This window comes from Callithrix jacchus, chromosome 7 (genome assembly GCF_049354715.1).
Source record: "Callithrix jacchus isolate 240 chromosome 7, calJac240_pri, whole genome shotgun sequence".
NCBI classification, from domain to species: Eukaryota; Metazoa; Chordata; class Mammalia; order Primates; family Cebidae; genus Callithrix; species Callithrix jacchus.
In genome coordinates this window covers 99,680,165-99,692,422 of record NC_133508.1, presented here as the reverse complement: position 1 = coordinate 99,692,422, position 12,258 = coordinate 99,680,165, and the positions used below count along the sequence as shown (strand labels likewise).

General features: G+C 33.8%; 1 protein-coding gene across 50 annotated transcripts in view; it reads left to right on the top strand.

Annotated features, from left to right (window-relative positions):
- Nucleotides 1-12,258, top strand: part of DOCK7 (dedicator of cytokinesis 7) — a 239,316-nt gene that overhangs the window by 95,350 nt on the left and 131,708 nt on the right. For 45 of the 50 annotated variants that reach the window (XR_013520145.1, XR_013520144.1, XR_013520143.1 and 42 more), the window contains exons 15-16: nucleotides 4,858-4,975; nucleotides 8,245-8,315. Coding sequence is in view for 38 of the 50 variants with exons in the window: in XM_078332065.1 (XP_078188191.1) it covers nucleotides 4,858-4,975; nucleotides 8,245-8,315 (189 nt within the window). In the remaining 12 variants the exon portion in view is untranslated. The remainder of the gene's footprint in view (nucleotides 1-4,857; nucleotides 4,976-8,244; nucleotides 8,316-12,258) is intronic. The other 5 variants (XM_078332070.1, XM_078332068.1, XM_078332069.1 and 2 more) reach the window with 1 other exon arrangement.

Here is a 12,258-nt window from a genome sequence, read left to right as displayed (position 1 = left end):
AAGTATCAAAGTGGTGTGATGGGGAAAGGTAAAGGCGAGGCTTTCCTATATTTGAAAGATGGGAAGTAGATAGTTATGTCCATGTCCACAAAGCAAAGGTAGCAGTAATCCAAATGCAGAGATTTGGGAGTAGTGGGGGTGAGGGACACATGCACAGCATATTTTGGTTTTTTGTATGTTTTGCATTTCTGTTTTATTTGAAAATTTCTCATTGACATTTGTGAACAGATTTTTTGAGTTTTAGTTTTTAATGTAGATTATTATTATTTTTTAACTTTTAGGTTTGTGGGTACATGTGAAGGTTTGTTAGGTAAACTCGTGTTACAGGGGTTAGTTTTACAGATTATTTCATCACTCAGGTATTAAGCCCAGTACCCAATAGTTACCTTTTCTGCTCTTCTCTCTCCCCCATCCTCTCTTCTCAAGGAGACCCCTGTGTCTGTTGTTTCCTTCTTTGTGTTCATAAGTTCTTATCATCTGGCTCCATCTTATAAGATAGAACATGTGGTATTTGGTTTTCTCTTACTGCATTAGTTTGCCAAGGATGATGGCCTCCAGTTCCATCCATGTTTTTACAAGACATGATCTTGTTCTTTTCTATGGCTGCATAGTAATCCATGTGTATATGTACCACATTTTCTTTATTTAGTCTGTCACTGATGGGCATTTTGGGTGATTCCATGTCTTTGCGATTATGAATAGTGCTGCTGTCTTATGGTAGAATGATTTATATTCTTCTGGGTATATACCCAGTAATGGAATTGCTGGGTCAAATGGTAGTTTTGCTTTTTGCTCTTTGAGGAATCACCATACCGCTTTCTACAATAATTAAACAGACTCCTACCAGCATCATGTAAGTGTTCCCTTTTCTCTGCAATCTCACCAGCATCTGTTACTATTATTTTTTTTTACTTTTTGATAATAGCCATTCTGACTGGTGTGAGATAGTATCTTACGTGGTTTTGAATTGCATTTCTCTAATGATCAGTGATGCTGAGCTTTTTTTCATATGCTTGTTGGCTGCATGTGTCTTCTTTTGCGAAGTGTCTATTCATGTCCTTTGTGGACAGATTCTTTAATCCCAAGTCCTTGTATGGGCTACAGTGTGATTCTGTGTTCACAGCATTTACCATACTATATTATTATCATTATTTGCTTGTCTGATTTTTCCTGTAGACTGTGAATTCTATGAAGTTAAGGACTTCATTTTTATCTCTGTATTCTCAGTGTGTGCTGTTGATACTCAACAAGGAATTATAGACATACTTCAGTATGTCATATTATCACGTGCTTTAGATTCTGTTCTCTCCCACCATCTCCTCAGGAATCTTACATTCCTGTTCTAGTATATGCAGACTCTGTCTTAACTAAAGTATTTTCATAAGGATATAATCAAGATCAAACCTTTTTCATTTAAAAAGACTTCCAAAATTCCCATATTGTCTCCAATTATTGCATTATCTTTTTTCCCTTCACAGTTACTTTTAAGAACTTCATTTTATTTTCTGAGATTATCAGTGATTTTCATTTTGCTAAATCCCACTGAATTTTTTTAGTACTTGTCTAACATGGCTCTTGAGTAACATTTAATATTTAATTATTTTATTTTTTTTCTTTGGTTTCCATGTCATTGTACTCTCGTGGTTTTCCGTCTTGTCTACAGGTGCCTTTTCAGTCTTTGCAGGCTTGTCTGTCTCTCTCTGAACATAGAATCTTGGATTCCTTAAGATACCATTCTTAGAACAACACAGATGAATAATTAAGTGATACACTTTTAATTCTTTTATAGTTTGTGTCCTTGAGAACAACTCTCAGCATGGGAAAAATGAAATATAGATAGATGCAAGACAGAAAAGATTAAGTAGAAACCTTATAGTCCTGAATTTGAATTGGAAATAACAGGGTAAGTCAGGATGCATTTTTTTGTTAGAAGCATTTCCCCCTACTCTTTGTACTTAAATGGTCTAGAAACAGCTAGAAAAAGGGACCAATCCACAATGAATGCTCTCATTGTGGTTTGAAAAAAATGTTTCTTAAGAACTTAACTATAGCTTCTTGGTAAAATGACTGATTCCAGGTCTGGGGGAAAAAATACATACATACATATATATATGTATATATGAAGAGCCGGGAACATCTTGTCATAACAGAAAATTGTCACAGACTACTATGATTGAATCAAAAGCCAGCTTGAATTTTTTTTTTTTGCCAAAGATGGGACAATTTAATCCTCCATAAGAATAATAACTATAATATACTGAGACTCATCAAATATGTTTCATCCATGAGTTTATAAACGATGCTTTAAAAAAAAAAGATGTAATTGATCCCTTTTGGAGGATTGTAATGCACCAATTTATTATTTTGCAAACTGGCAGATAATGGAGAAGAATCAAGCATTTATTCCTGCCTCTCATATAATGGTTCACTGGCAAAGCAAATAGTAGATGAGGGATAGCACTCTTCATAAAGGTACATCGGTTGCTAAATTAAAAAGAAATGATAGAATATTACTGTTTGGCAACCTTAATGAATTAGTGGATTTAGGTGGGCTGGACACTGTGGCTTGTGCCTAATAATCCCAGCAGTTTGGGAGGCCAAAATGGGAGAATCACTTGAGCCCAGGAGTTTAAGACCAGGAGGGTCTGAGGCTGAGGCGGAAGAATCACTTCAGGCCAGGAGTTCAAGGCTGCAGTGAGCTATGATTATGCTACTGTACTTCAGCCTGAGCAACAGAATGAGACCCTGTCTCTTAAAAAAAATAATAAATTTTTTAAATGAAAAATAATGGATTTAGGCATTGATCATCATTGTCTACTAATTGCACAAAAGGAAGCAACCAAACATTTCCTGAAAAAAGAACACAGTATCCTTTATAAAGTGACCTTCTTGAAAAATAAATTCTAACCGAAATAAGACTGAGGCTGTAGATTCAACTCTCAATTTACAAAAAACACAGATGATTATCTCAAGTGACACTGTAGGAATGCAGTCAGTAAAATGTAGGCTCTGGGAAATCTACACAGATTTATTTCTTCAACAAATAAATCATAAGGATAGAAAAGATGGGGGATCTTATAAATGAAAGGACTTCTCCACAGACAACTAGGTTCCTAGTTTTTACTCCTATAGCTTTTGCATGCCTGTCTTATAACACTGTGTTGTTTTGAAGTGATCTGTGTATAGGCATTTTTTTCCTATTATACTGTGTTCCTGAAGACCAGGATGTGACTTCTTAAATCTCCCTTTTTCCTTTTCTAGTGCCCAACACAATGCCTGACATTAGTTGGAGCAATCAGTAAATGTTTTCTTTATAAATTTTACTTGATGATTTCAGTGGTTGGTCAGTCATAGTCAGACTAGAAACTGACCAGTCATAACATTTCCATATTTGCCTTTTATACTTTTTGACTATTTTGAGTACAGCTGATTCTTCTCCATTTTTTTTTAGTACTTCTAGTTGGTATGCTTATTGTCAAAGACATTCCTATCCTCTAGCATGGAAATTACTTTATTGCTTTTTCTAATTATGAAGATAATATATTACTTCAAAATTTTAAATAAAAATGTATAAAAAATGAAAACCATTACTATTAAAGAAAACACACTCAAGCCATCACTATTATTTTTTAGAAATATAATTTTATCCATTCTCTCTCTCTGCCTTCCCCCACACCCCCCCACAGAGTTTTCCACAAATAGGGTAATGCCATTGTACATCCTGCTCTGGAACCTGCTTCTCCCCCATCCTGTATCCCATTCAATATGCTAGGTATCTCTTTCTACATCAATAAATATGGCTGTACATTATCATTTTGGGGACACTATTATATTCCTTCTTAATTACTGTATCTTCATTAACCAACTCAGTACTAATGACCATTGTTTTTCTTTATAATTTTGTGTAATCATTCTTTTATCAAAAGTTTTGTAGTAAATTACTTCGAACACAATCATTTGTACATGTGTGCAGTTTTCTCTTCAGATTAGAGGTGTGTTTTTTGGGTCAAAGTGTGTGTTTACTTAAAATTTCTATATTGCCCTACTACTCTTCACAAAATTTAGATCTGTTTTCATTGCCCCAGCAGTTGATTAACAATATTCTGTTATATTCAGTGTCTTGTTCATTGGCTCTAAGCACTAGTCTTTAGGTAAAGTAACTCTGATTTTTTTTTTTTAGCTCTTCGGTGTCTTTTCTTGAATTATTTCTCTTCTGTGTGTTGGCAGCAAGGGCTATTGAAGTTTGTCTATGATAAAGATCATAAACTGGACAAGAATTCAAATAAATGCAAATTAAAATTTTACTAACTTGTAGGAACTACCTAACTCTATTATATCCACTATATTGTAATGTCTTTAACAAATGATGTGGAATATTATACTCCTTAAAATTCTTAATCACATTTATACAACAGCCACATTTATAAATGCCATCCTATTTATATGTGCTTGGAGGAGCTATTTAGAAATACTAGAAAAATATTTGAATTATTTTTTTAACTTAATAATGTTTCAGTCCATATTCATTTATTCCAGAAGTCTCTTGTAGAGTGAAGATAATGAGTTTTGAAGTCTGACTGACCTGCACTCTGATTTCAGCTTTGTCTCTTACTTCGTTGCATGAGAAAATCAGTTAACTTTACTGCATCTCAGTTTATCTGCAAAATCGGGACATATTTGATTGCTGTGTGTTTGAACGATTGCTCTTAGGATCAAATAAAACATCACATATGAAAATGCTTAGCATAATGGCTAGCCAATATCAGTAAATCAGTATTTGCTCATTTATTTTGTGGTATTTTGTGAGTGATACATAGAGATATGTATTTATTATCATCTATATTGTTGGTTTCACAGAAATCTTCTCTACATATACCCTCAGAGTCTTAATTTTGCCAATCGTCAAGGTTCTGCTAGAAATATAACAGTGAAAGTCCAGTTTATGTATGGAGAGGATCCAAGCAATGCCATGCCGGTAAGAAATGTTCTTTACTTTTCCAATTTTTTGCATACAGTTCAAGTAGACTTTTTTTTTTGATAGCACTTGGTTGGCAGCTCCAACCTGGAAATTAATGTGATCTTTTAAGCCAAATTTCTAGCTGCATTACTTTCAGTTATAGATAGTAATGACATTACTTAAAGCCTTACTTATTTATAGAAGACTTGGTATATGTTAGGCACACCTAGAAATACAGAGATGAATAAGACTTGTAATCCAGAAGGTATAAGATAAATACATATAAATCTAAAATAGTAGTTTTCAAAAGAGGGTCAGATCAGTATCACCTAGAGAACTCTATCAAAGTAGAGATATATTTTCTGTACTTTTGACATCTATGATTCTTATTCTCCTCAACTCCCTTTAGAATGTAAGGCCAGTTAAGGGAGGTGGAAAGTGATGTGTGGTATGTGAGGCTGTGTTAGTTGAAAGTACTCCGCAGGTGATTTTAATATGTATGGCTTTTCCCATCTTGGTTGACAAACTCTGGTATTAGTTCTCAATCTTGGCTGCACATTAGATTCACCTGGGGAGCTTTTCAAACCCAGTGCTCAAGCTGAATCTCATTTAAATTAAACTGTAATTTCTGGGGATTGAACCAGGTATCAGTATTTTAAAGTCTCACCAGGGATTACATTTTGCAGACAATGTTGAGAACCAAGCTATGTGCTAATTTTTAGAAGATTGATATAGGGATTCAAAGGAATAGGTGGTTATTCAGAGGTGGGAGAGAATGCCTTACTGAGGTAACAAGCATCTCATAGAAGAGACACTTTTGTGGTGATCAAAGATCATTAAAATGTTAATAGCAGTGTGATTGTAGAGTGGGGGAAGGAAAGCATTTCAAGTTGGGGAATGCCGGTGAACAGTGATGACAGTGGTGAGTTGCCAGTGAACCAGAGCACTGGAAGAAAAATCAGAAATAGTAGATTGAGACCAGACTAGAGATTCTTGACTGTCCAAATTGTCATTCAGGGTTTGTGGGACACTAATAAATCCAAGTTTCATGAGAGTGAATTTTTGTGTCAGCTAAAGTTAGTAATATATGGAATAGAAATATGCTATTGCTATCAATGCTGAACCACTGAGAACCCTAGTGGGATGAAAATGAGCTAAGAACAGGTGCATTGTTAACAGTCTTATTTTATCCTTCCATGTCCATCTTTTAATGAAGTTCTTCTGGTTTTCCATATACTAGGAAAGATACATTTTCTTCTACCTTATTGCCTCAGTTACATCAACATTTGTAGATCTCCTTGACAACAGTGAGCACAAATTATTCGTCTTTGTATTCTCCTATGGCATTTTTTTTTCCAGATTATTGCATATAATACATACTGGTAAATATTTATGGAATAATTGTAGAATTTATTTTTGAGGTTTGAAATTCACATGTCATACTTTATACTAGTTCATTTCTGCTGAAGAAATGAACATACTATGATAGTTGATGAAAAGGTACTAGATTGTGAAAATAGATGCTTTGTCCACCTATGTGTGAGTTGCCATATGAATTTGAGCATATGACAAATGTAGTTTATGTAAAGTAATGTTTTTATTGTTTACTTAACAAACTCTTCCTTATCTTAGCATATATATATATGGCCTCATCTACAGAACCCCAGCTGCACTCATCCTATACTGGCTGTTAGACCACTCCCTCTTTGGTGCTACCATAGCTTCTTCTCACTTCTTTCATGGGACTTTATCACTTTATGATTCTATATTTATTTCTTTATCTCACTCATTAGATTGTGAGCTCCTTGAGGGCAGGGATGATCTCTTACTCATATCTGTATCTTGACTCCTATCACACTTTTGGATAAATAATTGATGCTCAATCCATATTGCTGAATGACTAAAAATACCTATCAAATAGTCAAAAAAGGAGCACTGTCTGCTCTATGTCATTCATATTATGAAAATAAACAAGTTATTTTGTGAAAAGTGATAGCTACTCAGAGGGGAAAAAAGGTACTGCATTTCTTTTACTTGTATGTTATTAATCATATGAAAATATGTTTTTATGTGTGAAGTGGCTGATTTGAAAGCGTATATAAACATATACTGTGTTTGCTTATTTTTTTTTAAGTAAGGACTGTTTAAATGGGTCCTAAGATAATTTTTTGATCATGTAATATTGATGTAATTTTAAACTTCATAATTCTGGCACAGGAACAATTTATGAAAACATACTAAGGTATTTGCAAATTGATGAAATAATACATATCTTAGGAAAGTCATAATTATTACACTTGTACATACCTTTAAAATAAAAGAGCCTGCTTGAAATGTTGCAAAAAGAAACAGAAAATCTTGCTAATATGCCCTTCTAATTACGGAAGATGCAAATTAATCTCTTTATATAAATAATAAACTTTGAGTTGTTTTACCAATTGTGTTGATGGAAGTGTGCTGACATGTTCACATAGCTATTCATGCATATTTAAAGATGGCCATATAGAGTTAGAGTTTAATCTCTGGCTAGGTAATGCTGCAAGTCTGTCTGTCTCACATAGGAATTATAACTATAATCTTGACATTGAGCCATTTATCCAATCAGCTGTTCTAATTGTTCACAGTATTCCTGTTACTACTTCAGAATTCAAGAGACAGATATACAAGGCTGAATTACTTTGCCTATAAACTTATTCCAAAAGTGGTATTGTATTCTTTTTAATGTGGTGGATTAAAAAAATATATATATATATGTAAAAATATAAGAATGGAGCTTCTCCTCCATTGTAGTGTAGCTTGCAGGAAATATTAGAAGCAAAGGGTACATAGGTTTCCCTAAAATAGGATTTCTGATACCGTTTATAATTTATATTTGACTTTCAGAATGACTCTGCTGTTTTAGTGTTGAAGCTGACAATTTGTATAGTAGATTTATGCTACCATTTATATTTCTTACATAAATTCTAAATAATATGCTACATCTAATTTAAAATTGAATTCTTCACCTTCTTTAATAAAAAGGAAAGAAATGTATCTAATTTCCTAGTAGATATAAATATAATTGATAGAAACTTTTGAAATGTTCGTCAGATGGGTCTGTTGTAGAAAAGAAACTTAGATTTAAGTAATTGAACTTTTTGATGAACGTCAGTAGGCACATTATTCTTCATTGGGCTGATTTTGCCCATTTTTCTCAAATAGTTATTAAATTAGACAAATTCTTACATAGATATGAATCATCCAGCATTTACTACAACAAAGTTTCAACGTGCTGTTATTTGTTTCAGGTAATCTTTGGTAAATCTAGCTGTTCAGAATTTTCAAAGGAAGCCTATACAGCCGTAGTATATCATAACAGGTACTGAATTCAAATATTTCTTTCAAAGTTACTCACTTCTCAGTGGCATTGTTAGCACTCACACTAGTGTGTTTACAAAATGCTTTACTGCACTAAATGTGCCAATTCAAGGCTGACATCAGTTATAATTTTCAACCTGTGGATGCACAGCCATTCTCTGTTGACATCTCGAATATGACTTTGTACACCAAACATCTTTTCTTTTGAATTCTTTGATCCTTTCATTTTTATTATATTGTTATTGATTATCATTGTGGCCACAGGTCCTTTGGTCTTTCCCGTTATTTTCACCTGACACTTTGTAGTAACTTAAGCCTTTACTAAGCTTGAACACATTAGTCAGTTAAATTGGTAAAGTTATCAGTATCTGTTAATTCTTCGATTTAGTGACTTGCCATTTTTCTTCCTTGGGAAATTGCTAACTTTGGATAACCTTTAATTTCTGCTTTCTTTTGGGGGGATTATTGAATACTATTGGAGAAAAATCACAAAATTGTACTAATCAGGACTATCAAAAATTGATGTTATTGTATCATATGATAGGGCTACAGTAATTCATTTTATCTTTTTTGGCCTCATAGCTCTTTTGTAATCCTACTGTCTTTTTTTTAACACTTTGCCCTCATTTAGCAGTAGCTATAGGAGTTTCTTCTAACTCCTACTTTTTTTCTGTATGCTTTACTCTCAGCTATCCTATTTATTAAGACCACCCAACTTGAGACCCATCAACTTATCTAGCTTCATCTCAAATTATCTCTATACTGATCTGCATTTCCTTCTGTTTCAAGGGGTGTAATGGCCCACTTCCTGTTCAATGTGAATCTTTTCACCTCAGCTTTCAAATGATCCTTTTAACTTCTCCCAGAATATAAGTCAATCAGTTATCCCATTTCTTGCAGCATGAGTCTCCTGCTTCATTGGCTCTGTCTCTTAGTCTCAAAAATAAGCTTCCGTTTCCATATTTAAAAATACAACAGTCCTTTCTCACTGCTATTGTATAGTATGTATTTTCCTTACCCTTCTTAAAACTTTCTTCTTTCCTATCTTTATATTGTGGCCTTGTCTTGGGCTTCCTTCTATGTCTTTCAACACTTCTATTTTTCTGTAGTAGTTACTCTTTTTCCCATAAGTGTATGGTATTCCACACAAAACACTAAAGTTTTCCTTAACCCTCATTCTTAATATATTCTTTTCTTAAATAATTTTATATGTATCTCTCAGAGTTACATTTAATAAAAATGCTGCTACTTTAATGTCTCTGTGGATTGTTTCCAACTCTGTTTTTAGTAATACCTTGCTTCTGAAATACAGATATGTATTTTTAGTGGCCTATTGGACATATTCATTTGGATACCCTGATGTCTTGTCTGTGTTCATGTATCTATATCTGACTCTTGTCCTGACCCTCTGTCTTTCTTACTCTCCATTTTTATTAATGGTACCACCATTTTTCCAGTTACTCTGGCTCAACATTTAAGACATCTTTGTTTTCTCCCCCTCCCCTCCCCTCCCCTCCCCTCCCCTCCCCTGCCCTCCCCTGCCCTCCCCTCCCCTTCTGTTAAGTCTTACTGATTTCCTTTGACTTAATTACTAAGTATATCCTTTGCTGTCCTATTTCTGGGCCATTCTTGGGTTTTTTTTTCTATTATAATACCAAATTCCCTTATTTATTGAACTCCTACTTATTCTTCAAGGTCCATATCAAATATTACCTTCTAAGTTACAATTCCCTGATCTCAAACTTGAAGTAATCTGTTAAGTTCTATTCTTGAAGCATATAACCCTATATGCTATATACCAGGGGCTGGCAAACATTTTCTACAAACGACTGGATGGTATATATTTTAGGCCTGTGGTTATATGGTCTCTCTTGCAGCCATTCAACTATGTTGCAAGTGTAAAAACAACCATAGACAGTAGCGTTACAAGTAAATGAGTGTAGCTGTATTCCAGTAAAGCTTTATTTATAGACATTGAAATTTGAATTTCATACAATTTTCACATGTTGTGAAATATTATTATTCTTTTTTGCCCCCAATCATTTAAAAATGTAAAAACCATTCTTAGTTTGCAGACTGTACAAAACCAGGCAGTGAATTATTTTTAGTCTATAGGCCATAGTTTGCCAACCCCTGTTTTATAGCATAGCTATTGATATATATATGTCTTATTTATATTCCTACTAAGTTGCATACTTTTTGTGGGTAATTGTTTTTTAATGTTCGTCTTTAAAAACCACCACAAAAGTAACACAATGTTTAGCCAAAGGTGGTCAGTTAAACCTACTTATTGAATGAATAACTCTCTTAGATACTTAATTTTCAACAAAAGTCTTCACATTATGTGATTTTTAGGACAAAAGTGAATTAAAACACTGCATACCAGGAAATGTATTGATAAAGAAGATAGTAATTTCTAAAAATTATTCCATTTTATTGCTAGGTCTTTATTTTTGTTGTTCTCAGCATTAGTGGGATCAAAAATGCCATCTGACGTTGCTGGCAAACTCAGTTTCTCATAATTCATTGGTAATTGGTGGGATTAGTAATAAGATGCCTAGTGTCTTATTTTTTTCCACCAAAGTCAACAAGTGCTCAGATGGCTAGCCTTAGCTATCTTTCTTGTTGATATTATCAAAAGCCTTGTTCTACTTAATATTCCTGTGTTCAATCTATATCTTTTAATGCTTTTGAGGCTTATTTGAGATGGAAAGATAATTGACCTATTAACATCTAAGGAAAAAAACCTGATTGCTGGTTAAAGATAGTTGGAGCAATATGATTTGGTTGCATTTTTGTCTAATATAATTCTGAGAGATACTATCTGAATATGGAAAGTTGGGATGCTAAGGTTTTATTCCTTTTTGTTATGAATAGCAGCCATGCTTTTCTATAAAAGTAACCTCTTGGGATTCTTCTCAGTGAATATTGAGAAGAAAGTTTGTCATTGGTTTGATCAAAAAAGATATTTATTGTATTCTTAGAAGTCTGGAAGCACTTCTAAACTCTGAGACAAATGTAGTATGTGGGCATTTCCTGATTTTATTTTATTTTTGTTTGTTTTAGAAGTCAATTCTAGTTCATATTTTGGTAACTCTTTTTATTTCTTTAACAATGAAAGAGTTGATAGAAGACAGTCTCTAGAACAAAACTTGATCTTTTTTTTTTTAAGAGATAGGGTCTCACTCTGTCTGGAGTGCAGTGGCAGGATCATAGCTCACTGCAGCCTTGAACTCCTGGGCTCAAGTGATCCTCTCATCTCAGCCTCCCTCCCAAGTAGCTAGGACTTTTTTTTTTTTTTAATTTTTTATAGAGATGAGTCTGGCTGTGTTGTGCAGACTGGTCTCAAACTCCTGACTCCAAGTGATCCTGATGCCACAGCCTCCCAAAGTACTGAGAATACAGGTGTGAGCCACTACAGCTGGCTTCCAAAGTGATATTTTCATATTAAGTTCTCTAAAGATGCCTTTTTTCCCTATTTTTTTTACAAAAGGATGATACACATTGGTTTTAATATGAAAGCATACTCCTATGAAAGAAAAATGTTTGTATAGTGTTTATCAGAATTGGCTCATAAATGCAGAATTCCCTACCTTAGTCTCTTTTATAGAGCTTCCAATCTAATGGAGATCTCAGGATCAAGGTGGTTATTTATGAACTTTTAAATAGTAGGATAACTCAGCCCATTAAGAAAAATGGGATGAGAAGATCTAGTGGAGATCTCAGGATCAAGGGATGAGAAGAAAAATGGGATAAGAAGATCCAATGGAGATCTCAGGATCAAGGTGATCATTTATGAACTTTTAAATAGTGGGATTACTCAACCCATTAAGAAAAATGGGATGAGAAATTTCAGAAACAGTGGCAGCTCCCTTACATGGAAGTAGGATTTAGTTATTTAGAGATTGGGGATAAAGAAAAATATTTTGGACTAGAGGAAAAAT